This window comes from Sciurus carolinensis, chromosome 10 (assembly GCF_902686445.1).
Source record: "Sciurus carolinensis chromosome 10, mSciCar1.2, whole genome shotgun sequence".
Taxonomy (NCBI): Eukaryota; Metazoa; Chordata; class Mammalia; order Rodentia; family Sciuridae; genus Sciurus; species Sciurus carolinensis.
In genome coordinates this window covers 139,189,272-139,216,648 of record NC_062222.1, presented here as the reverse complement: position 1 = coordinate 139,216,648, position 27,377 = coordinate 139,189,272, and the positions used below count along the sequence as shown (strand labels likewise).

Sequence of the window (27,377 nt, the reverse complement as noted above, 5' to 3'; positions counted from 1 at the left end):
GGAGCTGGCTTTGGGACCTGGCCCCTGGGAGTAAAGGGGCACCTGCTAGAATGTCCAGCTGGACCCACACCAGGTATGGGCTGCGGAGTGGGCTCCAGCTGGAGAAGCTGGACCGGGGCGTGTTACATAGGCAGAATGGACACAGAAGGCAGGCAGGCCTGGGCAGGGGGCAGGCTGCATAGTTGCCAGCTCGGTGCCTTCCCTGCCATCTGGCAGATCCCCGGGTATGGTGTGGAGGGGGAAATGTCTGTTGTGGAGCTGCGAGAGCGACTGGCCCTGCTCAGAGAGACCCAGCAGCGTGAGGAGGAGGAGAAGAGAGATCAAATCATCCAGGGCAAGCGTGCCAAGAGCCAGGAGCTACTCAACACGGTGGAGCGGCTCTCACTGTGCCGCAAGGCCATGGGGAGAACTGCAGCCATGAGGTGGGTACCTGAAGCCCAGAGAGGGCGGTGCCTCCAGGTGGGCAAGGAGCAGCAAGCCAGCAGGTACCCTCCAGAGTGGGTCTGCTTGCAGCAGCCCTCACTCCTGCCAGGCAGATCCCTTGTGGTAGACCCCCCACACCTCCTAGTTTAGTAGATGATTTTCAGGTCTACAGCAATGGTGGTGAGGACTGGGACTGTAGCTCAGTGGTAGAGAGCTTGCCTGGCATGTGTGAGGCACTGTATTTGATCCTTGGCATCACATAAAAATAAATGAAGAGGGGCTGGGGAGATAGCTCAGTCGATAGAGTGATTGCCTTGTAAGCACAAGGCCCTGGGTTCGATCCCCAGCACCCGATAAAATAAAATAAAATAAAAAATAAAAAAAGAAGGAATTTCCCCCTCTACAACTACAGAATAAAAAAAATAATAATAAAAGAAAAGCAACGGGGGGGATCATGTGGTGATGTCAGGCTTCCATGCCCATGATCTAGATACCACCACTTTGCACCTATGCCATGAGCACAACCCTTTGCCATATATGCTTCATCTAACCAGTGAGCAATGTAGCATGCATCTTCTAGAGAAAGACTGTCCTATATAACCACAGCACTGACACAACCAGGAAAGGTAACAAAAAAGCCCTTTATATGTTCTTTCTGTATTCACATTTTTCCAGGCATCCCGACTGCTAAAACCTTTAAAGATTGTTTGCTATAATTTTTTTTTTTTTTACACCACGGTTTGGGTCACACACAGCATATGCATGTGCACACCCACACCCACATCTTTTTTCTTTTTTCTTCTGGGGACACTATGGTAACTTTTTCCAGCCACACAGGGCTGACCCATAGCAACCCAGTCAGACACAGGTAGGTATCCCCCCCACCCCAACCAGGGTCATGCTAGCCTTTGAATCTTGGCTTGGTCCCCCAGGGAGGCACAGCTGCCCCCATACCCAGACCTCTTATAGCAGAGCACACTGGGCCCCAGAGGAAGAGAAAGAGTAGGACTGGGGAGGGGTGGGAAGAGAGGGATGACAGAGAAAAAACTAATTCATTGCACTGAGAGAAATCCATCACTCAGTCCTCTGAGTCACTTCTGCTCTGACTGCAATTCAGATAAAGCACATGCCACTGGGGACTGGTCAGGGAGGGCTGTAGGCCACCGAAGGTCCCACAGTGGTACACATCCTGGAAACCTCACCACTTCCCAGCTGCTGGCCTGGGCCCAGCAGACCTCAAATGCAGTTGTTAGAGTGTCTCCAAGGGCCCTACTTGGGACACGTTTCTGGAGCCCTACCCCATGTGTGAAACCAGCCCACAGCAGTACACAGCAGTAATTCAGCAGAATTTCCCTGTTAACAGGGAGCACAGACAGGGGAGAGTACCACACGTGCCACACTGTGATGTGCAGTTACATCAACTCTGGCAGTGCACAGACCTATTGATGAAACAGGGAAATGGTCTATGTACGGAGACAATGTGCAAGGACACACACTACAGAATCAGCAGTGGTCACCCCTAGGCACCAGGGCGTCAAGAGGAGTGTGAGATAAAGTGGCTTTTGCATTTTTCTCTCAATTGTATACACCTCATACTAACCCTCCCACCCCCAAACTGGAGATTGAACCTGGAGGCGCTTTACCACTGAGCTACATCCCTAGCCCTTTTCATTTTTTATTTTGAGGTTCATTAAGTTGCTGAGATTGGCTTTGAACTTGTGATCACACTGCCTCAGTCTTCCGTGTCGCTAGAATTACAGGCGTGCGCCACCACGCCCGGTTGCATGTAATACTTTTTACAACATGTAAACATAAGGGTAGCAGTGCTGGCAGAACCCCAGGCCAACCCTGTGCAAGGTGACCCTGCCTTGGGATCGCCAGGCCGCGTTTGGTGCCGGGTTTCAGACTGCCGCTCCTAAGCCCACTATCTCCGGTCAGGTGGGAACAGAAGAAAGCCCAGGCGGCCACGGGTGCGCCCTCCCAAGACGAGCGCGTCCTGGAGCTGCAGCGTAGGATCGAGGAGAGGGCGGTCGAGCGCCGCAGGCGGGCGGCCCCTCTGCACGTGCCGGCGCCGCGGACTGTGCGCCGCGCGTCGCGGGTGAGCCTGGTGGGAGCCAGGGCGAGCTCGGGGCTCCGGGAGGGCTCCGGCGTAGCTTGGGCCGGGCCCCAGCGCGTCCGGCCCACGCCAACACCACCTCCCTACCGCAGGCGCAGCAGGAAGCGCAGCACTGGCTGGAACTGGAGAGGAGCCGCGAGCGTAGGCTGCGAGCCCTGCAGCGCGCGGATTCCGCGATCGCACCCGCGCGCCGCCTGGAGGCCGCCTGAGCCGCCCGGCGACCCTGGACCTCCCTGACCCCCACGCTGCCCGCAACCCCGCCGCTCGCTCTCTGCTCCCTTGCCCGAGCCTGCAGGAGCAGGGCTGCGATAGAAAAGGCAGGACGCCCAGTCACTATATGAGAAAACGTAGGTTAAACTAGTATCTGCTCTTTATTTGGAATTCAACTCCTGACCTGCATTTTTATATGCTAAATCTGGCCGCCCTGGCCCAGACCCTAACCCTTCCCCATGGCCCAACAAGTCATTCCCAAGGCCCCTTTCTTCCCTCTCCCCGCTCTGGAACATCCCCGGCACTGGAGTCCCCACTCTCTACCCCCACCCAGTGACTTCGCCTAGGAACCTAAGACCTGGTGTGCGGTTTGCCCGTGGGAGGATTTTGGAGCACCAGCTATGGGATGGCCCTTCCCACGCCTTACCATATAATCTGCAGTCCTGGGCACGACTTCTCGTACCATTGATGAAGTCACTGGTGTTCAGAGAGGTGAACTGCACAGCATGGCAGAACCCAAAGCTAAGTGTGGGTGACTTTACAGAGCACCTAATGAGCCTGGAATCAACAAGGTTGGGGCCGCTGGGAACACCAGGTGACCCAGTGCAGGGACCAGGGTGGATTTGTTAACTGGAGAACAGGCCTGCAGAGTAAAAAGCCTGCTGGTCCTCAAGAACAAAAGCACATCATGCTGCTGCTCACTGAAAGGATAAAATGTGGGCCAGTCCCTGGGGTGGGGCACAGTAAGGGAGGGGCTAGAAACAGCCACAAGGATAGATGTTCAGGAGAGGGACACCTGTCCCCATCCTCCTTGGGCCTGCTGACCTGGTACCTCAGCAGTGGAGGCTGGGCAGTGACAAGAACAGATTTAAGGGTCAGAGTCCTACCCCAATATTCAATACATAATATTGTATTAGAATCCCAGGACTTTCCCACAACCCAGGTTGGTAAAGAGAAATTCCCATCTCCCTTGTTGAATCAGAGCAGAGGGCAAGGGCAGATTAAATTTAATTTAATGAAGAAAATCTCTTTATATACTGTGTTGTGCTATTCAAACCCATTTCATCTGATACTGAAGGAATATCCTGATGATTGGTCCAGACAGTCCTCAGGGTAAGCCAAAGGCAGATAGATGTGCCTGATGCAGGAGTTCTATCTCCAGGCTGGTAGCAGTTCCAGCTTAAAGAACATGGATTACCTCCTGTCTTGAAGGAGTTCCTGCTAAGCCAGCCTTCTGCAGTGGGGGCAGGTGTGCATGGTTGCCTGCAGCAAGGCTGTGGCAAGGGAAGAAACTGCCCTTCACCTTCACCTATTAGGCTTGCCTCTGGACAGAGCAGAGATATGGCAGCCCAACACTAACTGTGGATGCTATTGGCAACAACATAGATTGGCAGTCAGCAAGATCCCTTCTCCAGTCCTGTTCTGAGAGCTAGCTTGTGGGAACCTGGCCTCTACTCCATCTACTTGGGTGGGAATAGGCCTGGGGTCATTCCCTAAAGCTGTGGCACTGTGCGTAGTGTATGGCAGAATGTCTCCCTGTACCCATTCTCCATGCTTTGAGACTTTACAATTCCTATCAAGAGGTGGAGCCTATGTTCCCCAATCTCTGATCCTGTTTGGACTGGAGACTTACTTTGGCCAAAATGGTGCAGTACAAGTAGCCTGTGAACTGTGCCAGTTGGAACTCAAGTGATCTTGGAGATCACACTGGTTCTCTTGGAAGCCTGCCAGGCCCCATGTGAACATGACCAGAGTAGCCTTTTGGGAGGAGAAAAGCTGAAACTTATGGAGGACAGCAAGTTGTCCTAAGCCCCTTCTAGATCATTCTACAACCAGCAGACACCCCCTCCCCGCCCCCCACATGTGAGACCAGCCAGGACCAGAACTATCCTCCCACCTGAGCAACAACAAACACCTGTTGTTTAAAATATTGGGCTTTGGTGGCTTGTTTCACAGCAACAGCTGCCTTATATACATGAAGAGCCTGGGTCCTTTGAGATTCAAGCTTCACAAGACAGGGGATAAGACCCAGCTGTTGCTATGAATGCTCTTTCTGGACCTTTCTTTCCAACCAGAAAGTTGAGCTGCCTGAGTGCAGGCTAGCCAGAAGACCCTTGTTGACAGTAAGGCAAGGCTCGCTCTTTGCAGGTTTGAACATCCCAGTCACAGAAGTTCAGTATATGGTTTGGGTGTTTTCAGGACACTAGGAACAAGATGAGTGGTTTTGGTTTTTGTCCTGATTACTAAATCCATTCCCAATTCAGCTCGGGGACCAGAGCGCAAGAAACCTACCTTTCATTCTCTACTTGATTCTGGTAAACCCCAAGGAGGGGCTTGCATATATTCGGCGCAGTACTGCCCTGAATCCAAACTTCCACATTCTTCTTCTGGGATAGGTACTATTACTATCTCATGTAAGAGGTGAGGGAACTTCTGAGACTCGCCCCAACAATGGAGGCAAGGGGATCCAAGGGGCAGCACTCTATGGACACTTAGGAGGTCACGAGATGCCCCTGAGACCTCCAGTCCTCTGCCTGGGCCTTGGTCCTTTCTCAGGCTCGTCTTGAGGAAGAATGCTTTTCCCTTCGCTCTTCCTTTCGTGGTACCCACGGCCCGCAGGACTGTCGGGACTTGGCACCTGGGCCTTCCCAGACTAAGTCTTGCCCTTCCTTCCCCATGTTCTTGACACACTGGGCAGCCAGCCTGCGGTTTCCTGGGCATGCCCATCTTTCCCCACTCTCCTTCCCAGGGGTCTAGGACACAGCTCTCTCTTGCTGGAATGCTCTCCTTTTCCCTCCTAGTCCTTCAGTCCTCGGCTAGGTGTCGCTTCCTCTGGGGATCCCTCTTAGACGTCTCAGCCGAAGACCCTCTGGCTCCCGCGGATGGGACAAGCTGTGCTTTCCCAAGGCTCCTCCTGCAGTCTTGGAAGAGTCCAAGGTAACGCCACACTCAGGGCCTAGCCGGACAGATTCGAGCCCGGTTTCAGCCGAGGGTCGTAGACCTCGGACCGCGAGGACATTCCTTACAAAGACCTAGTTAACAGGCGAGGAAAGAGGCCCGGACAGGCGTGTGGAATGGCTGGCGGGGACTAACTTCCAGTTCACGCTATCGGCCGGGTCCCGTCAGGAACACAACAGCTGATGAGCGAAGAGGCAGTAAGCTCCAAGCCCGCTGGCACAGGAGACTGCACCCAGCTGGCCCAGCCAGACACAACTCCCACGAGGCCTCGCGGGCGTAGAGCGCCGGCGCCACTCTCGCGGGAACTGAGACATTGGGCGCGCAAGCGTGGGAGGGGCCGGAAGGAGGCGCGGTTCAAAGTGGTAATAGATGGTTTTCTTATCCAATAGAATTGAAATATACCTCCTTACCCGGTAGACCGCGGGAGTAGGGGCGGAGGCGACCAATGGGAGCTTCAGGGGGCGGGGCCTATTCCTGAGGAGCGGAAGTGGGTTGCTTTGAGTCGGCGGAGTCTTGCTTGAGCGGATCTCCCTATCGGCTTGCGGAGGTGCTTCCTCGCGCTAGTGTGTTGGGGGCGGCCCCTGCCGGACCAGCACAGCCCCAGGTAAGGCCAGGCTTCGCGGGAAGGGAGAGGCACGGCAGGCCGGGCAAACGGGGGATCCAGGCGACTTCGCGGCCTGCAGAGGCGTCGGCGCCCGCCTTGTGCGAGTCGGCCCTACTCGGGCCCCACAGCCCGGGCCGACCTCTCCGGGGCCTCGGGCCAGCTCCGCCCGCCCCGTCGTCCGCGTGGGTGCCGGAGCTGGCTCCCCGCGGGCGTCGGAAGTTGGGAGACTCGATCTGGGAGTCGTCTCAGCCCGGCCGGCCGGGCCGCGGAGCTTCGTCCGTGATCTAGGAAGGGAAACTGAGGCTTGGGGAGGGGAGGGACGCGCCCAAGGTCAATTGGAGAGCCGGGCTCGCCGGCCATCGAGGGGAAACCCGGACGAGGTTTTCGCGGTGACGACGCCTCCTTTGTGTGCTCGCGCTGCCGCCCCGCTGTCGTGGGGCCTGCGAGTTGGCCCGGCGCCCCGGCCGCATGGCGGGGCCTCTTTGGGCCGGGAGGGTGCCCTGGGCGAGTAGGTGCTCAGCCTCCAGGAGCGCTTCCCGGCCCCGCCCCGCCGGTGGTTGTACGAGTGTGCGACTGTGAGGCCTGCGACCCAGCCCGCGCCCCTCGGGCCCGAGCCTTCCCTGGCGCGCCTGTGCACGATGTATGAAAGTCAGATTCTTAAGACCCGAAACGCCGTTCCCCAAGAACATCCCTTGTCCTCCGATGGACCCTTTGAGGGAGGAGGGAGGAGGGAAGAGGACAGAGGTTGGGCAAGGAGTTTTTTCGGGGGGGGGGGGGCGTTCAGCTTTTGTCTTGATCCTTGTCGGTGCCCACGGATGTTCAGTCTTCACCTCGTTCTGGTTCTGCTTGAGGTTCCTGAGTCAGACCTAGGGCCTCATCTCTGCCCAAGTAGTTGGGGAGACTGAGGCCCCGAAATATGAGATGGTCTGTTCAAGGTCACACACCAGCTGATTGACAGTAAACCTGGTCTCGTTCCTCACAGCATTGACTTTGTTTTTCCAGGTGATTTGTTTTTTAATGTATGCAGAGACCTTGGGTTCAGTTTTAGCTGTGAATCTGAGATGAAATGGGAACATGTGAGTGGAAAGACTATTCCTGTCGTTGGCTTTTGTATTGCTTGAACTTGAGCTTCCTACAGTGATTCCAAAATGTTGCTTTAACACAGTGTTCACTTTTTCTTAGGTTATTATCCCTGAAAGAAGTGTTTTCAGTTTTCCTAGTCACCCCTTCTGTGAAATTTCATTGTGACATGTATTATATATCTTTTCCTTCTGTATGTATATTTTTGCCTTTTACATAAAATAAGATTTTTTGCTCTTTGAGAATTCATGCATTAGTGCTCTAAGTTAGCACTATTTTGAGGTCTTTTGTGTGCTGTACCTTGGGGTACAGCAGTGCACAAGATAGGTCTAGTGATGATCTTTCTGGATTTGAGGGTGTAGGAAATGGAAGTCCTTGCAGGTGAAATGTAGATGGTACAAGAAGTGTGGCAAGATGTGAGATTGGAGAGGCAAGCAGAAATCAGATGTGAAAGATGCAAGCACCAAAGTGTAACAACTTGTTCTGTGGCCAAGAGGAATTTTTCTTCTGTTGTCTTCACCACTGAATTGAGTTTTAAGCTGGGAAGTAACATGGATGGAGTTGAGTTTGAAGGAAAATTACTGTACTGCTGAAGGCTGGACAAGACAAGTGGTTTTGGAGCCAGGTACAGAGGTGCGGGCCTGTGATCCAAGGTACATGGGAGGCCAAAGCAGGAGAATCACTTGAGCCCAGGAGTTTGAAGCCAACCTGGGCAGTATAGCAGTACCCTGTCTTTAAAACAAAGAAAAGACTAATGGTCTTGGGACCAGTTAAAAAGAGACAGAATTTTATGTGGAAGACTGCCAATTGTGGCAGTTCTTCACTAGGTTGGTTGGTTTGTATTTGTACCAGGGATTGAATCCAGGGATGCTTTGCCACTTAGCACATCCCCGACCCTTTTTATTGTTTATTTTGAGACAGGGTCTCACTGCGTTGCTTGGGACCTGGCTAAATTGCTGAAGCTGGCCTCAAACTTGCCGCCTCAGCTTCCTGAGTGGCTGGGATTACAGGCATGTGACACTACACCCATCTTTCACTAGCTCTTAAAGACTGTTAGCAAAGCCCATGGCCCATAGTCTGCACCGCCACCAATTTCTGCAAAGAAATTGGGGTGCTACTCAGTAAAAAAAAATGTGCATAAAAGTAATTAGTTCATGTGCTATATTTTCAGAAAGTTGATTCTCAGTGCCTGCATTGTATTCCCAAAGAATCTATTTATTGTTTTTGAGTTTCACCCTCCTACTCCCAATTCAGGGACCTGGTTTTAAGGGCCTGGGTGTTTCCCTGTCTGCTTCACCTCATCTCTATTGTTGTTTGGCATGGCAGATTTCTTTATAATCTGTACTAAAATTTGCTTCCTTTCTCAGCACCTTGATGTCTGTTCTGGCCTCTTACTCTTACTCCTGCAAGTTAAAGATGTCTCAGGTAGAGATATTTTCTCCTAATAATCCTTTTTTTTTTTTTTTTTTTTTTGCGGTGTTGGAGATTGAACCCAGGGCCTTGTGCTTGCAAGGCAAAGACACTACCAACTGAGCTGTCTCCCCAGCCCTCTCCTAATACTCTTGATGATTATCTGTTTGTAAGTCTCCTTTGTTTCCTGATGGTGACTGTATTTTTACTTTTACTGTAAGGCTCCATTTCCCCCATCCCTGAAAAAAATTTTCTTTTCTCTCTCACAAACACCATTCCTGTTTCCAGTTATGTGCCATCTCTTTCAAGCATCTAATGATTTTGATAATTTAATTGGTTATAATTTCAATGGAAAAATTATTAAGATGTTTGTGCCAAGTGCTGGGGGAACTCCATGATAAATATTCGACTTAGAGTTACGTTTGTTGATTGTAAACTCGGGGGCACGTTTAGTGGCCCAATAAAATTGAACAGAAAGCTGCTGCGGAAGCAAGCTTTATTGGAATTTGGCTCTCGGAATTGCCCCCCCCCCCCCCCCCCCCACAGGTCAGGGTAGGGAGCCGGAGAAAATCCCACATGGCTCTGGCTGCTCAGGGTCTTTATAGGCCAGAATGGGCGGGGGTGCTGCTGAGTGACAGGTGGAGGTAAGGGTCAGTGGAGTTTTCCTGCCCGTTTGATTGGTCGCAGTGTGGCGCGCTGCCCTTTGCCTCAGTTGCTCCGCTCTCCCTCATATAGTCGCCCAAATTCTGACCTAACTGATTTAAGGGAAGACAGAAGAAGAAATAGGGAAATTAGGACAGGGAAGAGAGAGAAGTAACTTTTGAGGTAGTCCTTGAGGGTGGTTGGAAAGTCCCTGAAGTGAGTGGCAGGACCCTTCCATGTATCAAATTATGTCATTGGGACAGGAAAGACCTAGAATGGGTGCCTCATATCCAGGCTACCTGGAGTAAAGGGACACATGTCTGTAACTGCAAACAGAGCTGCACAGTGAGAGGTGGGGGGAGTGGGGAGATTGGCTTTGTGATCTGAAGGCCATACTCAGTTGACAGTAGTTGTGATCTTTGAGAGCCCTTGCAGTATTAGGTTTTTTTGAACCTGGTGACTTTTTTGAGTTTTCTTATGAAGGTTAACTTTCTCAGGCCCACTTAATGTTCTTTCTTCTGCTTTCCTCTGCCTTAACCTCTTTTAGAACATTAATGTTGTGGTGTTTAGTGATTATATCTCTTTGTTTTCCCTGGGGGCCAACAACCATTGACTTGCTTTCTTTTTTGTTGTTGTTTTGTTGTTAGATATAAGTGACAGTAGAGTATTTTGAGATATTGTATGTACATCGAGTGTAAACTTATTCTAATTAGTATCCTATTCTTGTGGTTGTACATGATGTAAAGTCATCCTGCTTGTGTATTCATTCATATACAAGGATAGGAAAGTTATGTCCAGTTCTAGTCTTTTCCATTCCCCTCCCCACTCCCTTCCTTTCATTCCCCTTCGTCTAATCCACTGGACTTCCATCCTTCCCCTCCCAACCCTCCCTTGTTGTAGGTTAGGATTCACATATCAGAGAGAACATTTGACCTTTGGTTTTTGGGGACTGACTTATTTTACTTAGCATGATATTCTCCAGTTTCATCCATTTACTGGCAAATGCCATAATTTCATTTTTTTTTATTTTTATTTTTTTCATCATAGATGGACACAATACCTTTATTTTATTTATTTATTTATTTTTATGTGGTACTGAGGATAGAACGCAGTGCCTCACACGTTAGGCAAGTGCTTTACCACTGAGCTATAGCCCCAGCTCCTCATTCTTCTTTATGGTTGAGTAATATTCCGTCATGTATATATACCACAGTAGCTCACAGGCAAGGGTGCTGCATCTCACTGTGAAGATGAATGTCCCTAGAGAACTGGGTTTGGCTAGCTGGTAAGTGACAGCATGTATCTATTCATTAGCCATCCTCCAGGTGAATCTGACTGACAGTGGGAGGGAAGGCCTATGCTGAGGAGCCCTGGGGCAGTGCCATTTAGATCAGTCCCCCTCTGGTTTGCTCTTGAGGGAATTCTCACTATGGGACACTGCTCAGCTGCTCTTTGCTGGTCTGGGTTGAAGAATTGGATTTGAAAGCTTCTGATGACCACCCACACCATACATCTCCTCTCTTCCACTCCAGCTGACCTCAGGCCCAAGATACATAGGCAGCTAAGCTTCCTAGCTGGCCTTCTCTGGCAGCGTTCATGCTTGGTGCCTTCTACACTGGGTCAGGCAGCATGCCCACCTTCTGAAAGTTTTCTGGCATTATGATTAATTGACCCTGGGCTCTAGGGAAAGATGGGAGGTTGTTGATGGCCTCCAACACTGAGACTTTTTTGAGCTCTGGAGCAGGTTCCTTAGGGTTCCTTCATCATATTACTCTTTCTCCTAGTTCCCAGGAATTACATCATTTGTATCAGGTCCCCAGAGCCCATGACACCTTGGCCAAAGGATGTGAAGGTCCTTTGGCTTTGGTGCTCCTTTCAGACCTCTAGGGATTTGAGCTGTAGTCTGATGCTGATGGGGCTTCATCAGGCTCATGACATAAATTCATGGAAGACCTGTTTACCCAGTATATGATCATGCCGCATTCCTCTCCAAGCACAGTGTACTACTGTTTACTTTGACGAAATTCATTCATTTAGTCCCTGCAAAAATATTAGGAGAACTGGGAGTGGTAGTGCACGCCTATAATCCCAACACCTGGCTCCGAAAGCTGAGACAGGAGGATCACAAGTTCAAAACCAGCTTCAGCAAGTTAGTGAGACCTTAAGCAACTTCACAAGACCCTGACTCAAAAATAAAAAGGGCTGGGGATGTTGCTCAGTGGTAAATTGCCCCTTGGGTTAAATCCCCAGTTGTCCCCTCCATCTCCCCAAAAAATCTCAAGAGAGACCAGTGTTCAAGGCCCTTATCACTTTTAGGGAGAAGGCTGTCCCAGCATTGCATCTTTGCCCATTTCCTTCACCTCTTCTGAATCCTACTCTAAATTGAAGCAATTGTGATTAGCTACATCTTGCTGAGTCTTATCTGGAAATAAATAAAACCTTGCTGAGAGCTTTGAACGTTTGTTTCAGTTCCTCCTGGGATGGAAAGTTTTATGTAATAGTATTCACACTTAGCAAGAAGATGTACAGTTTCTGGCTCATCTGATATGATAGACATTTATTACTTAATTTATTGTTCATCTTTCCATTTGGAGTATACATTCCATGACAGGTGTTTGGTGTTTTTAATCAACCCTATGTAGTCAACTCTTCATGTTCATGAACTCTGTCTGCATCTCTAGATTAAACCAGTTGAGGACTGAAGATACTCGGAAGAGCTGGGAATGTAACTCAGTGGTAGAGCACTTGTGCATGGGTGAAGCACTGCGTTTGAATCCCTAGCGTTACAAAAAAGAAGGGGGAAAATACTTGGAGGGTGGGGGGTGTTTATGCTGAATATATACTATCTTTTTCATCTTGCCATTTTTCTTATTTCTATATATCTCGGAGGGGTACCGGGGATTGAACTCAGGAGCACTCAACCACTGAGCCACATCCCCAGCCCTTTTTATTTTTTATTTTGAGATGGAACCTCACTAAGTTGCTAAGTCTGGCCTGGAACTTGTGATACCCCTGCCCTCTCCCTCCCAAGTCACTGGGATTACAGGTGTATACCACCACACCGGACCACAGTAACAACTACTAATATAGTATTCACATTGTATTGTAAGTAATGGAGATAATTTAAAGCATGAAGGAAGGTGTATGTAGGTTATTTATAAACACTGTGCTTGAGCACAGATGGATTTTGGTATCTCCAAGGGGCGTCCTGGAATCAACTCATGAATACTGAGGGATGACTATATTTCTAGCTTCTAGAGCAATACCTATCTCAAGTTAGGCCCCTATACATAGTTATAGAATTAATCAGCTGGTGGAGTAGCTGCAAGGTGAAGTGTTTTTCCCAGATTTATGATGAAGACAGGGAGGCACACAGGTCAGGTATTCATGCAAGTGTATAGGGCTCACATGGCCACATAAATTGCTGACCCTCATACTAACAAGGAAGAGGCTTGTATTTTTCTTGAATACTAAGGTGTGGTTATTGATGTGATGGGGGCATCAAAATTCCATTTAAGAAGCTTCAAAATGAAAGTTATTGGCAGTTTTAATGTTTACATCTAGTGCGGAGACTGGACTTTGGTGGTGACCTTGGATATTTCTGACACTGTTTACAAAAGCAGCTTGGGTGATGCAGTCTTTATAGTATTCTTTCTCCTTAGCACATGTTCTATAATTCTACTTTTGAAATTCCATCTAGGGAGATATTTAAAATGGGAATGATCAGAAGTTTTTGGCTTAAAAAAGGAAGACATGAGCCAGGCAGTTGGAACCAGCCAATGCCCAGTCAGTCACTGATATATTGAGATTTCTTTGATGGTATTCTGTAGGATTTGACTTCTAGGCTTTTACAACACCAACAAAAAGAACTTACTCTTATCAGCTCATCCAAACTCACAGGAAAATAAGACCTTGTATTCAGATAGCCCCTTATGAGTTCACAGTGGGACTGTTTTATGATTGCAACACAGAAGGAATGACCTGGTGCCCGGGCTTCTCCCCTCCCCCCATGAGAATTGCACAAGGAGTCCCTTGAGGGTCAATGTTCTGACTAGTGTGGATGGAACCAGAGCACGGGAGTTGTGTTTCTGATTTTCAGTAGGTGATTCAGATCCTATTGCTCTGGCATGGTTTTAGGACTCTGTTGCGGGGCTGGACTAAACCCAAAGCTTCTCATTGCAACATCTCCTTGGGCTTCATTCTGTTTCTCTTGTGCCCCTTCCCCAGCCCTTTTCTCCTGACTTCCTTTCTTTGCTCTTGGGAATACAGTAGTATGAGATTTGCTGGTAGAATCTGGTTCCAGTCTAACATTTCCTCTTTTCTGCTTGCCTTACAATCTGTTTCTAGCCATTATGTAGGTCACACTCCTGTACATATGATAGCTATACAGTCACATAAGTATGAATGCCGAATATACATATGTCACATTTCTACTAGAGTGTGGAGAGGGCAACATTGTAAGTGTCCATAATTGCTTTGTTGAAAAAATGAAAATCTGTCAGAACACAGAAAGCCCTAGAGCTCTCCCACTTGCCAACTGGTAGTCCATTTCTCTCTCCTACACTCTGCTACTACCTCTAAGCCATGCAACTTTCTTCTCCATGGGTTCCTCTGAGTCTCCTCCCTCGTCTACATTCTGACTTGTTCAGTCTTCTGTCTGCCCTCTCAGCACATGGGTGACACAATCTCTTAACGCAGATCTTTATTTAGGGTGCGTGGTTTATGAGGGTTGTTATTATCTGAACACTTTGAACCTGTGCTGTCCTCAGTTCTGCACGCCATCCTTCTGGGGCATCCGTCCTCCCTCTGCCCATGTCACCCACCTATTTGTTTCTTGACTTGCTCCTCCTGTCACTGTAGGCCTCAAATGCAGTGTGGCCTCCTATGGCCTTGGTGGTTTTTTTTTTTTTTTTTTTTTTTTGTCTTTTGCCTTTTTTGGAACTGGGGGTCAAACTCAGGGCTTTGCAAATGCAAGGCAGACGCTTTGCCACTGAGCTACATCCCAGCCCTGGCCTTCGTGTTTGATCTTCAGTACAGTTTGGTCTTGGACCTTGACCTCTTTGCTACTGCTTCCATCAACCTTGGTCCCCAGTGTTTAGCACCCTGTACCAAGCTCACTGGCCTTCTTTTAGAGCACCCTTCCCACTCGCTGCCATACACACACCTGTTCTTTTCAGGTGTTCATTGTTTCTTCCTCCTTGAAACTCAAGCTGAGTGGGTTGTTGGTTGCTTGGTCTGCAGTGGTAGGTCAAACCTAGGGCGTGTGAGTGCCAGGTAAGGGCTGTACCCCTGAGCTACATCCCCAGCTCTACAAATGCTGGGTTTTGTCCAAATGAATATCCAGGTTCTCCTAGCTTTGTTTCTGGCTTTTTAATTCTCTTTTATAGGCTCTTTATCTGTCTACCTCCCCAGACAGTCACATGTTCTGAAATTTCTGGCCCCAGTTCTCCCATCTGAGTTTTTCTATCCACCTGGGGACCATTCCACCAGAATTTCTCATATCCAACGTTGCTAACTTTAAAGCTACCCTCAGCACCTCTTTCTTTTCTGCCTTCTCTCATTTGGTTTTGTGGTGTCACTCTTGAGAGTCACTAGATACCCTGGCATAAGTGTTTCTCTCCTACCCTTATAGCTTTAGGAATTCTGGCATCTGGTCTTCCTGATCATTCCAGTTAGGACTGGCTACTGCTGTACCCCATATCTCTTCTTTGTGTCAAGGGCACTATCAGCTACCCCACTCTCACCCCCTTCAAAAAACATGAGAATTTCCTTGTGTAAGATAATTTTCCTTGTGTAAGACAAAGCAAAAGCCCTGTCAAATGAGGAAATAGTAACTCCAGGATTGCCTCTGTACTTAAGGGTGGTGGGGCCCTCTGCTGAGATGAAGGAAAGCTGATGGAGAGGTTTATTGGAGGAAGGAGAAAGCAAGGGGTCCTTTCTAGATATACTCATGCTCTAGCCAGTTTGGGTGGCACACATCTCTAATCCCAGGGACTCAGGAGACTGAGGCAGTAGAATCCCAAGTTTAAGTCCAACCTGAGCAACTTGGCAAGACTCTGTCAGAATACAAACAAAAAGGGCTGTGAGGGGTTGCGGTTATAGCTCAGTGGTAGAATGCTGGTCTGCCATGCACAAGGGACTGAGAAAGGAGGAGTAGCTCAGTGGTAAAGTGCCCTGCATTCAATTCCCAGTACTAAATAAGTAAATAGAATAATAATAAATTTCCATGTTCCTAATTGTTTCTAGGACATCTCTAATTTGGTGCTAAGGCAGTGTTTAAGTGAGTGGGTTCTGGTTATTTACTAGTTGTGGACTTTGGGCAAATTACTTCTCTCTCCATCATCCTTACCTAGCTGCCTCATATGTAAGAGGGTGACTGTTACTGAGCCTGCTTCCTAGTGGGTGATGAGCATAGTGCTCAGGACGAGTCAGACCTTAGAAAGCATAGTGCTTTGTATGGAGAAGTAACCTGTAACTTGGGTTGCTTGTTGCTTGTTTTATTACCTGAGAGCTTCTGTTCCTTGTAGTCAAGAACCCTTTGGTTGATGAGGGTTGTCTTTCCCATGATCTCCTTCTGTCCTGATCTGGTGGGAATATCCTCTCCCCACTTGACTTCCTAGTAAAATTCAGCCTCTGGGTAGATCTCTCAAAGTCCAGTCTTCTAGCTTCATTATCCTTTGACTCTGATGCTCACCATACCTGAAAGAGAAAAACTAGACTTGGAATGAATTGCTGTTCTGTCCAAGAGCAAGGAAGCTCTGAAAAAGCTCCCAGGGAAGCCAGTGTTCTAGTTGGGCCTGTAAGTATACGGGAGACTGGCTTCTGAGAGTGGTGATGGGCATGCAGGCAAGGCCAGGAAGATGCATCTTCAGCAGCCATGTTTGAAAGTCTAAATATCAATGAAGTAAGAGGCAAGAGGCTTGTGGAGCAGCCAAGGTATGTGCATCCCATCATTTCCCATTGCTGAGTAGGCATCTCTCCTTTCTCTGGGAAGACATTTTTATTGGATTCTTTTTAATTCAAAGATGCATCATTGAGGTGGATAAATGTCAGGGGGGAATCCTGTATTATGGTTATGTACCCAAATGTAAGATATTCTTGGAACCAGAAATAAATGTGTGCATTGGAACCTAGGAATTACGATGGATCTGGGACTGTCATGTGTTCTGAGTGGTCTTGTGAGTCCTAAGGGGAGTTAGGAACAGGGTGGATGACTTGTCTCCCCAGCTCAGCTGTAGAATGACAGTGAAATTATAGAAAGAACCCTAGGCTCAGGACTTTGCTTGGTCTTGGAAACTCTGTCCCTCCTGGTTGCTGAGGTCAAGTGTGTTAGTTCTGACTCATTTTTCCCCAGGAATTAGCACAGTGCTTTTGCTAGGGTTGCAGCAGACAGAAAGGACAAATGGTCTGGGGGTATATAGCTCAGTGCAAGGGCACATGAGACCCTGGGTTCAGTCTCAGGACCAAAACAACAACAACAATAGGAGCTGGCATAATGGCTTTGATTGCAGGCTTTGAGGTCAGGTAGTCCCGTATTCAGCAAGAATTCTTACTTCTGAAGATGAATATGGGATTAAGAACATAAATTGCATAAAGTGTTCAGCAGAGCACCTCATGCCAAGAAGAACTGATGAATTAACGAACTGAACTTTGTTGTCAACAGTGTAGGTAGCAGAATTTATCAGATTGATATCTTTGTTTTTCAGGACAGGACTCGAAGATACTGAAATCTGCCTGGCTCCACATTCTTTGTAAGCCAGAGGATGAGTAACCAGCAGGCATGAGAGGTTGAAAATATTCCACTTCGCTGCAAACCTGGGTAGAGATCACTTCCCTTTCTGTAGGTTGGAGCCAAGGAGCACAATGAGTACAGTAAGTTTCATCATTTTAAGATTTTTATTTTCAGGACTAAGCAATTGCCTTGTCCTTCTTGGCACATTGCGTAGAGAACTAACTGTAAAGGGGTTCAGAGTAACCTGGTTCTTCAAGGGGTATGTGCCAGGTCCTTCCCTTAGCTGCACCAGTGTGCCCATCTTCAGCTGAGTTCTAAGTGTCAGGATGGGGCCCCCAAGACAGAAAGATGAGGAGGAATGACTTAGAGTGAAAACATCATATCTTTTTAAAATTCTTTTGAATTTTATTTTGAGATGGTCTCGCCACATTGCCCAGACTGGCCTTGAACTTGCAATCCTCCTGCGCCACCTTCCGGTGAATAGTTGGGATGACAGGTGTATGCCACCTTGCCTGGCTCAAACATCATACATACCTTCTTAGCAGTTGTGTTCTAGAAATATTAAGGCCCTTTGCGGTATTTTGGTTATTTGTAGTCCAGTTTTTCCATTTTCCCTTATATGTTGCTTCTCTATGTTCAACATGAATGTAATAATAATAACCTAGTGGAAGTTTTCTTATGTTCAATGGCCAGTATTGATCAGTGATTATAACTACTGTTTATTTAGACTAACATCACACCTCCAAGGCAGCTTTAGATTCTTTGTAACCTGTGTGTTATATGGAGTCCCTTGAGAGCTACAGAAGGTTGCCTGTAAAGGTCCCCTTGCTTGCTCTGCTGACAAAGCTACTTTGCTCATGTCATCTAAATTCAGAAATGTTTTCTGAGATGCACCAATTTCCTGAGGGGTGAACCAGATGTAAAATAGCCTCATCTCTTTCCAGGCTTCAGAGGTGTTGCGAATGGCATTGTAGAGAGGAAGGGTGGTAGGGGTAGAGTAAGGCTAAACAGAGAACTCCTGGAGTGAACAGGGTGGCACAGGTGGCACACGTTCTGTTCATGTAATCTGGCCCCTTGGGTCCTTGCCTTCCATGTCTTTCTAACCAGCCCAGTCTACCATTGCTGAGCCTCCGGGCTCACCCCCCATCCCTATAAAGGGTAAGTGACTTCCCACCTTGGTCCTTTAGCTGTAGATTACTGCCCTAGGCTACCTATAGGGAAATAGACATTCTAAGCCTTATGTCTGCAGCCATATCTCTTGTCCGGACATGACCTTTATGAGGATCTGTGAGGAAGTTGGTTAAGTTATGGTGTGAGTAACTTCTATAGTTGTGATTGGGTGGTTCATTTTCACCAAAAGCTCTGGACCTTTACGAGTTCAACTATAAATTCTTGACCAGGATTAATGGGAGGACAGGGAGGGGTGTGTCTCCACAAATGATTCAGGAGTACTGAGCTTGCCCTGAGATAACAGACCTCTTGACCCTGCCCTGAGTTGAAGTGGAGGAGAATCAGCCAGCCAGCCTGCGGGGAGTAGAAGATGGGTTTTCGAAAACTGAAGGAATTGGTCAGGCGAAGAAGGAGAGGGAGAGGGCATACCCCACTAGGATGAAGCCCAGATTAAAGGCATGGTGGAGCCATGAGCTTCCAGGAAAGTTGTTACCCCTGTTGGGGTGTCCATGGCTGCTTTTGTGGCTCCCTCGGCATACAGGGAGCTGGGTAGATGGGCGGACTCTGCCTGGCAGCATCTGCTGAGAAACACTTGGCCTACTTCAGAGGAAGGAGGCTGGGAGGATAGCTCACGTGAAGCAGCCTGCTGGCTGCTGGGCAGCAGAGCTCAACTGCAACAGGAGGGGCAACTCCCTTTGAGACACAGAGCCACTCTTCTTTTGGGAATTTGAACTGCTCTGTCCTTTGCCTCTGGGCTTACTTGGGGATGGCCCTGTGCACTGTATAGCCATGGAAAAGTGTTAAACTCATCTGCATTTCCAAAACATCTCAAACTTTTGTTTGATACAAAGAATAGTAGTCAAAACACAAATAGAATTAGAATTAGGCTTATCTCTGCTGTCATGGGTTGAGTTATGTGATGGATATTCTTGGGTCTTATACAGAGTTCAGCTTTAGCCTCAGGTCCTTCCTGAATTTCCTGAGGCTGAATTCCCTTGGAAAGACTTGCAGGATTGGGATCATACCAACTTCACATCATTTAGTCCTCATAGCAGTTCTATAAAGGTGGGACTGGTGAGAAACTTTAGATTTAGTAGTGAAAAAGTGCCCCAGATGGGCCCCGTGTGAAGGACAGCAGGCCCAATGGCAGTGAGCACCAGGACAGAGTACAGGGGATTTGAGCCTGTGGAGCAAAGACTGGCTAGAGTGGTATGGGCAGGATAAACAGTGGCAGGCTCCACAGGAAGACTGCAGGAGGGTGTGTTCTCAGCTTGGTCCCTTGAGGCCAGCTGGATCAGAAACAGCAGCCCAAGGCTATGTCAGAAGGTGGGAAATGCCTGTACTAGTAGGCCACAGAGCTCCTGGGTTAGAAGTCATATTTTCCAAAGAAAGTCTAGCTTCCCACAGTGGATAGAAACTGAAAGGTCAGGTTGGGGGGCTTGTGGCTCAGAGATAGAACCCTTGCCTACCACCTGCCAGGCCCTAGGTTCGATAGCCAGCACTGCCAAAAAAAAGAAATGAAACTCTGGAAACAAGTTATTTAGGCGAAGAAAACAAAGAAACTGGGGGTGTCGTTCAGTGGTAGAGTGCTTGCCTAGTGTTAGTAAGGCCCTATGTTAATCCCTAGCACTGCAAAGAGAAAAAGAAATGTATTTATTGAATGACTCCTCTCTGAAAGCAGTAGTATTCTCAAATCCCAAGTTTTAAAATGGACCCAACCTCACATCTCCAGGCTGGCTGCTCCTAAGTTGAGCCATCCTGTGTTGACCTTATTATTCTTGTCTGTCTAGTGCTCATGGAACTGTTTGTTTTCCCCTTGATACCCTCAGAGAAAGCGCCGTGGTGGAACAGTAAGTTCTAGACAAGCCCAGAAGCGAACTCGGGAAGCAGCCTCCACCCCTGAGATTTCCTTGGAAGCAGAACCCATAGAACTTGTGGAAACTGGTAAGATTGCCAGGCATATCATAGCATGATGTGCTGGGGTGGAGAAGATGTGGTGTGCAGGAGCACATGAGCTGCGCCTGGTCAGCACCCAACACTGACCCTGCCAGCCTTGGGGGATAATGCTAGTGCCTGAAACAGACTTCACACACAGAATCAGTCCATACCATAAAACACCTGGGACTCTGTGTGGCAGTTAGCACTAAATGAGAATTTGTTAGACTACGCCGTTAGCAGTGGCACATGCCTGTGATTCCAGTGCCTGGAGAGGCTGAGGCAGGAGGACTGCAAGTTCAAAGTCAGCCTCAGCAACTTAGTGAAATCTTGTCTCAAAATAGAAAATATAAAAGCCTGGAGATGTGGCTCAGTGGTAAGTACCCCTGGGTTTAATGCCTGGTACCAAAAATAGAGAGAGAGAGAGAGAGAGAGAGAGAGGAGAGAGAGAAAGTACAATCTTAGACTCTGCTGCCATTCACACTTAAAGCTACACTAGCCCTTCAGCCCGCAGGTAATGTGCAACAGGGAGGTGAGACTCCTCTGGGCCCACCTTTTCTGTCTGAGGTCCCATTCCTGATATGCTTGACTTTCTTCAAGACAAAAAATCACCGCAGAAGGCATACTTGTTACTTGAGCTGCCTGTGTTAGAACTGGTGTAGGCAGAGACGGGATTGGATTTTCCCCTTCTCCTGCCCAGGGAATGTCAGATGGTCTGAATTAGGTCCCTTGACTTTGTATATATTGATGTTGGGTTTGTAATTCTGATGCCTGAGAACTGACATTTTAAAGAGAAGCAGTGACCAGGCATGGCCTACTTTTTAAGCTGAGGCAGGAGAATTGCAAGTTTGTGTTCAGCCTGGGTGTTGTAGCAAGATCCTGCTTCAAAAAGGGCTGGAGCACAGTTTTAGAGTGCTTGGTTTTATCCCCAGCATGGTGGCAAGGGGCCAGGAATTCTGGGGGCTTATGCAGGATGTGTACACCAGGGAGCAAAAACCTTGGGACCCTCTTAGAATTAAAGAGAAGCAGTTTAGTATGAGAATTTCATGGGCCTCCCAGAGAGCAAAGAGCAAGTTCTCATGTAGTCTGAGTTTAACTTCTCAAAGCAAATTCCTGAAAGCCTCACTTCTTTACCTAGAGGGTAGGACCTGGGCTCTCCATCTCCAAATGTGATGCCATCCTGCTTTGTGGCACTGAACCACATAAGGGGTCTCTTAAAGGACTCGGGATCTTCAGCCTAGGAGGAGTCCAGCTGCTTTCCAGTACAGCACTCATCACGCTGTGGCAGTCACACCCCTGTGCAACAAAAGGACTGGGGGTGTAGCTAAGTGGTAAAGCACCCTGGGTTCAGTCTCCAGAAAGGTCAGGAGCGATGCTTTACACCTGTAATCCCAGTGGCTCAGGAGGCGGAGGCAGGAGGATTACAAGTTCAAAGCCGAACTCAGCAATTTGGTGAAGTCCTAAGCAACTTAGTGAGACTGTGTCTCAAAATAAAAAATAAACAGGCTGGGGATGTAGCTCAGTAGTAAAAGTACCTTGGGTTCAATCCCCAGTCCAAAAAAAAGAATGAGATCCTTCTGTACAAATCACGTTGTTTATCTATGATAATATTACATTTTATTTCTGTGAAACTTTTGAATATGAGAAAAATCAAACAAGTTAGAATATGTTAAATGTATTACAAGTCACTTTATGTAAACATATGTTGGACCAGTACTGTTGCTAAGAGTCTTTTTTTTTTTTTTGGTACTGGAGTTTGAACCCAGGGGTGCTTAGCCACTGAGGCACATCCCCAGGCCTTATTATTTTTTACATATAAAGAAAGGGTCTCACTGAGTTGTTTAGGGCTTCACTAAGTTGTTGAGGCTGGCTTTGAACTTGTGATCCTCCTGCCTCATCCCCTCGAGCCACTGGGATTTTAGGTGTGTGCTACTGCACCTGGCAAGAGTCCTAACGCATGCCAGGCCCAGCAGTGCACACTCAGAATCCCAGCTATTCAGGAGTCTGAGGCAAGTTCAAGGCCAGCCTTGGCAACTTAGCGAAACCCTGTTTCAAAATAAAAGGGCTACAGGTGTATCTAGGTGGTAGAGCACCCCTGGATTCATTGCCAGTACTGGGGTGGGGAATAAATCTTTACCTCACACTTATTACTGTAATAGTATTACTGTATAGTAATCCAAACTAAAAATGGTTAAGTCTTTTTTTGGTTTGTATAAATGGAGGAAGTTCTCTGCCCCTTATTCCTACATGCTAAGTATAACTGTCATTAACTGTTGGGTTCATGTTCTTCCTACTTTTGTTCTGTATGCCCTGCATATCTCCCCAGTGTGTGTGAGGGGTCAAAAGGCAATCTGCACAGCTGGCCAAACCCAGTTTGGCATGTTAGGGGCCAACAGACATCACCTTGTTCTCCGTCTAGCTTGGGAGGCACTTGGAACAAGTGAAGAGTGAAGCACTCCCTCACTGCTAGAGCTGTGCTAGCAAGGCAGCCATGGGAGGAGGTGTGCCCACCCCTGCCAGTGATGAATCTGTAAAGACTACCCCACTCAGCAAAATACTGGAAGAATGTTTTGTGACTGTTACTCCAAAAAGGAATTGGTGCTTTAGTTCAGTATAAGCCAGTGCCATGTTTATAACCATATTAATTAGGCTTGGGAGGTTCCAGCCTTCCTTTCCTCCTAATACCTGTTGAAATGCTTTATTTTGAAGCTGGAGATGAAATCGTGGACCTCACCTGTGAATCTTTAGAGCCCGTCGTCGTGGACCTGACTCACAATGACTCTGTTGTGGTGAGTGAGAGTTGGCCATTTCTTGACTGACCGGTCCTGGGCCTGCACTAGCACCTGAAGGCCTTGGTTACATTCAGTAACTGGGCCCCCAAATGAAAAATACTTCAGGAAAATCATGTGTTTTGGCTTTGTTTCCTCTGGAGTGTAGCTGTGGGTAGGAACTACAGCTCAGTGATAGAGCACCTGCCTAGCATATGTGATCCCCAGCATTGAAAAAAAAAAAAAAGTCAGTAGGGCTGTGTGGCCCTGACCTTCCACAGCTGGACACAGAAGTGGTTTGGGGAGAATCTCAAGGTCCCACATCTCTTAAGTCTGTCATTCCACAGTTTACCCCAGCCACGTGACCTTGGGCATGCTCCTTGGCCTTATTCACCTCATCTGTAAAATGGGGATATGCTTGCCCATGTCAGTAGATGATTGTGAAAACTAAAAGAAATCTCATGTTCAAGTGCCCTGGAACCTAGTGTGGTACTAGTCAGTGTGAGCTCTGCACTGCCACTGGGAAATCTCACATTTCAGAAGCAGTTAACAAGGCCCCAGGAAAAGCAGGTTCCCTGCCTGACCACCTGAGGCCTTGGCTCTGCCCTCACTCTGGGGGTAGAGCCTACAAGGCCAGCCGTGCTCTCTTCCCACAGTATCATCACAGACTGGCAGAGGATGTCCATATCCCACATGCAACCTATGTGGACGGAGGCCTGGTCTGGTCAGAGGACATTAAAAGTTAGTTCTGGTAGACTGTCCATGGTGCACACCTGCGTAGGGGTCTGGTTAACCCACTGGCCAGCATGCCACTAAGGCCTTCTGATACTGTGTGCCAAGACTGCAGTTTGTGGAGTGGAAGCTGAAGCACATTGGGCAGGTGTGTGGCTAGTCTGCTCAAGAGTGCTGTGTGATTGGGTGTGGAGTGCTAGTAGCTGATTCCTCTTGGCCCTGGGGCCCACAGGTTTGAGGTTTATTCTGAGTGACTGATAGCTACCACACTGTCACGACAGGTACAAGACGATAGGCATTGCTGCCTGACCTGTGTGGAACTTTAGAATCTAGTCACACTACAAAGCTTTAAGATTTTAAGAAGAAAAGGCTAAGGCTGGGAACTGCCTTTACAGATGTAGTCTGGTCTTGGTACCACCGGGCTGTCCCGTGTCTTCCCCCTGCATCCTGTGAGGTCATAGGTAGACCCAGGGTCTTTGCCTCCCACCTGGGGGCCAGTGGAGATGTGCTAGATCTCTGTGACATAACAGGAGTTGATGTGACTATAGGTGGCTCTCTTCAACTTGTGGGTTTCTGAGGTATATGTATACATTCAACCTCACTGACAATTGCTGGGGAGGAGCTTAGTTTGGCATGTTACCTGAAGCTGTAGCGCCATGCCACCAATGCTGGAAAGCTGAACCATGTCCTTTTTTTTTTCCTTGAATACTCAGGTGTTCACCAACAGTGTGCCTAACCCATTCCCCCTCAGGCCTGGCGAGAAAGCTAGGATTCTGTCCCCAAGAAGATACTGACTGGCTTCTGTTGGTTGACAGCGTCGTTTCCTCTGCCACAACTTTGTTTTGCTTGATGACTGCTCTTGCAGGGCCTGCTCCCTGGGCCAGGGCTTCTTACTGTGGCCATCCCCATTCCCAGTTAAGCTTCTGGACGCCTTCATAGGGGGATGAGGGGAGCTGTTTGGGAATGACTAGAAGACCAGAGGCAGGCTGTAGAGAAGAGGGTGACAGTACTAGTGTTGGGGCAGGAGTACAGGGTTCTGGGTTCCAACCTGCTGTCCCCTTAACTGGAGGTTTACCTCATGCCACCTCCTGGTTCCAACCACAAGAGTTGTCTTGTGCTTAGCAACCCTACCTTTTCTTTCTTTTTCTTTTTCCTTGTTCTGGGGATTGAACCCAGGGCCTCTACCACTGAGCTACATTCTAGCTCTTTTTATTTTATTTTGAGACAGGACCTCACTATGTTGCCTAGCTGACCTGGAACTTGTGACCCTCCCACCTCAGCTTCCTGAGTTGCTGGGATTACAGGTGTGTGCCACCATTGCCTGGCTGGCCTTTCTGTCCCTAATCATTCTTCACTTACTGATTTTTTTTTAGTAAATCTAAATTGCAAATTTATTATAGTATATGCCTGATTTACAGAATTCCAAGTCAAAAATTCTATCCTAAGCACAGCTACTAAGTGAACCTAATTATAGTAACACAGGACAAGGGATAGTGTGTTCAGGGTAACCTTTGTGCCTACAGGAGAGTGAAACGGATAAGGGTTATATATTCCAAAATTGGGATGATCTTAGCAAATCTGACAATCTGTTGGAATAGGTTAAGTGTGAGTGTTTTAACCTGGAGGTATCTCTTAGCCTTGTGTATCTCTAAGATAGGAATTCCTGGACAAGGGCAGCTTTCAAAACATCCATAGGCCCTCTTGAGACTAGAACCTGCAAACCAGCTTTTTAAGGAATCCAGAGCCCCCAGATCAGGAGAAATGAAAAATGTGTAAGGTGAGAGTGAGATTTTGTATGTTTCTACTTTCATGGTTTCTTAAAAAGTTAACTTTATTTTTGGCATCGCATAACACAAAAAAATGCCATCGCCCTTGGGCTTCAGGGTATGAATATCTTTGATTTTTGCTAGATTAATGTCAGACTGTTTTCCAGAGGTGGTACCAGTTTACACTCACACCTGTGTTTGAGGTTCTGTTTTTCACCGGCTTCATTACTTTTAAGGGTGATCAGTCTTTTAGCTGTCTTGTAGTTTCCCATAGTTTTTTTAACTTGTGTTTTTCTGATTTAAAATTTAACTCCTTTCTGTGTTTGTTGATTGTTTTTTTTTTCTTTTGTTTAGTTAGTGCCTTTCAAAAGTTTGTTTTACAGCTTTTTTTACATACCTGTTGTATATAAACTTTTAAAATAGCCCACAATTTAGGAATTAGCTCAGTGATGGAGTGCTTACTTAGTACACATAAGGCCCTGGGTTCCATCCCCAGCAACAGAAAAAGAAAGAAAAGAAAAACTGAAGAAACTGAACTAGAACAAAACCAAGCAATTCCTTTGCACCGCCCCCGTCCCTTTTTAATAGCAAATCTTTTTTCCTACTCATTTTTCTAGTTTAATGTGAACCTGCTGTTCTCATGGGTTTCCTATCTTCCCCTCAAAGGCTTGCCCCTCCACCTTTTGGTGTCTATTTCAGAGGCTATTATAGTTGATTTATCCATATGTTGAATAAGTCTTGTCCTACCCCATATCATAAAAAGATGTTTCTATATTCCGAAAGTTGGCTATTTTGCCTTTGACATTTAGGTTTATAATCTGCATGAATAGATTTTTGTGTGTGGTTTAATATGGAGGTCTTTACATAATATTTTAGGGTGCTGTTAAAATTGTATTTTAGCCGGGCGTGGTGGCACATGCCTGTAATCCCAGTGGCTCTGGAGTCTGAGACAGAAGGATTGAGAGTTCAGAGCGAGCCTCAGCAGCTTATCAAGGCCCTAAGCAACTCAGCAAGACCCTGTCTCTAAATAAAATACCAAATAGGGCTGGTAATGTGGTTCAGTGGACCAGTGCCCCTGGGTTCAATCCCCAGTGGCCCCCCATTGTATTTTAAATTTTAATTTTGTTTGTTTACTGATATAAAGAAATGTATTTGATTTTATCTGTTGACTTTCCTTTTTTGGTACTGGGGATTGAACCCAGGGGTACTCGACCCCTGAGTCACATCCTCTGTCCTTTTTTGTATTTTACTTAGAGACAGAGTCTCACTGAGTTGTTGAGGCTGACTTTGAACTCGCAATCCTCCTGCCTTAACATCCTGAGCCAGTGGAATTATACGCGTGTGCCACTGTACCCAGCTGATTTTTCCTTTTTTTAGTCTAACAATTCATAATCTGCAAATCTTTTGGATGTTAACCTAAACACAAAACAAATTTTGATTCTTTTGTATGTACACACATATATATTACATATATGCATCCTTTTTTTAAGTTGTAGATGGACACAATACCTTTATTTTATTTTATGTGGTGCTGAGGATCGAACCCAGTGCCTCACACATGAGAGGCAAGCGCTCTACCACTGAGCTACACCACTGGTTCTAAGTTTTAATTCTTTAATGTTGTCTTTTTCTTGCCTTAATGTACTGGCTAAAAAAAACCCAGCATTGTCTAAACGAAGTAGTGATAGTCATGGGCATTCTTGTCTCATTCCAAATCTGAGAAAATCCTTTCAAATTTCACCAGTAAGTAAGATCTTTGTTGTGGGCTTTTGTTTATTTATAGCATTTATTCAATTGAAATTCCTGTTTCCTATTTGGCTACAAGTTTTCA

General features: G+C 47.4%; 2 protein-coding genes across 8 annotated transcripts in view; both read left to right on the top strand.

Moving 5' to 3' along the window:
* Cfap99 (cilia and flagella associated protein 99) overlaps positions 1 to 5,617 on the top strand; it is a 45,362-nt gene extending 39,745 nt beyond the window's left edge. For 5 of the 6 annotated variants that reach the window (XM_047567243.1, XM_047567240.1, XM_047567241.1 and 2 more), the window contains 3 exons: positions 217 to 422; positions 2,362 to 2,521; positions 2,632 to 3,759. In XM_047567243.1, the coding sequence (XP_047423199.1) occupies positions 217 to 422; positions 2,362 to 2,521; positions 2,632 to 2,748 (483 nt within the window). In that variant the 3' untranslated portion in view covers positions 2,749 to 3,759. Of the gene's footprint in view, positions 1 to 216; positions 423 to 2,361; positions 2,522 to 2,631; positions 3,760 to 5,550 lie in introns of those variants that run through there. The other variant, XR_007110578.1, reaches the window with a different exon arrangement.
* A 560-nt stretch (positions 5,618 to 6,177) lies between these two features.
* Positions 6,178 to 27,377, top strand: part of Rnf4 (ring finger protein 4) — a 29,808-nt gene continuing 8,608 nt past the window's right edge. For both annotated transcript variants that reach the window (XM_047567136.1, XM_047567135.1), the window contains exons 1-4: positions 6,178 to 6,311; positions 17,150 to 17,315; positions 20,175 to 20,289; positions 22,990 to 23,069. In XM_047567136.1, coding sequence (XP_047423092.1) covers positions 17,307 to 17,315; positions 20,175 to 20,289; positions 22,990 to 23,069 — 204 coding nt within the window. In that variant the 5' untranslated portion in view covers positions 6,178 to 6,311; positions 17,150 to 17,306. The remainder of the gene's footprint in view (positions 6,312 to 17,149; positions 17,316 to 20,174; positions 20,290 to 22,989; positions 23,070 to 27,377) is intronic.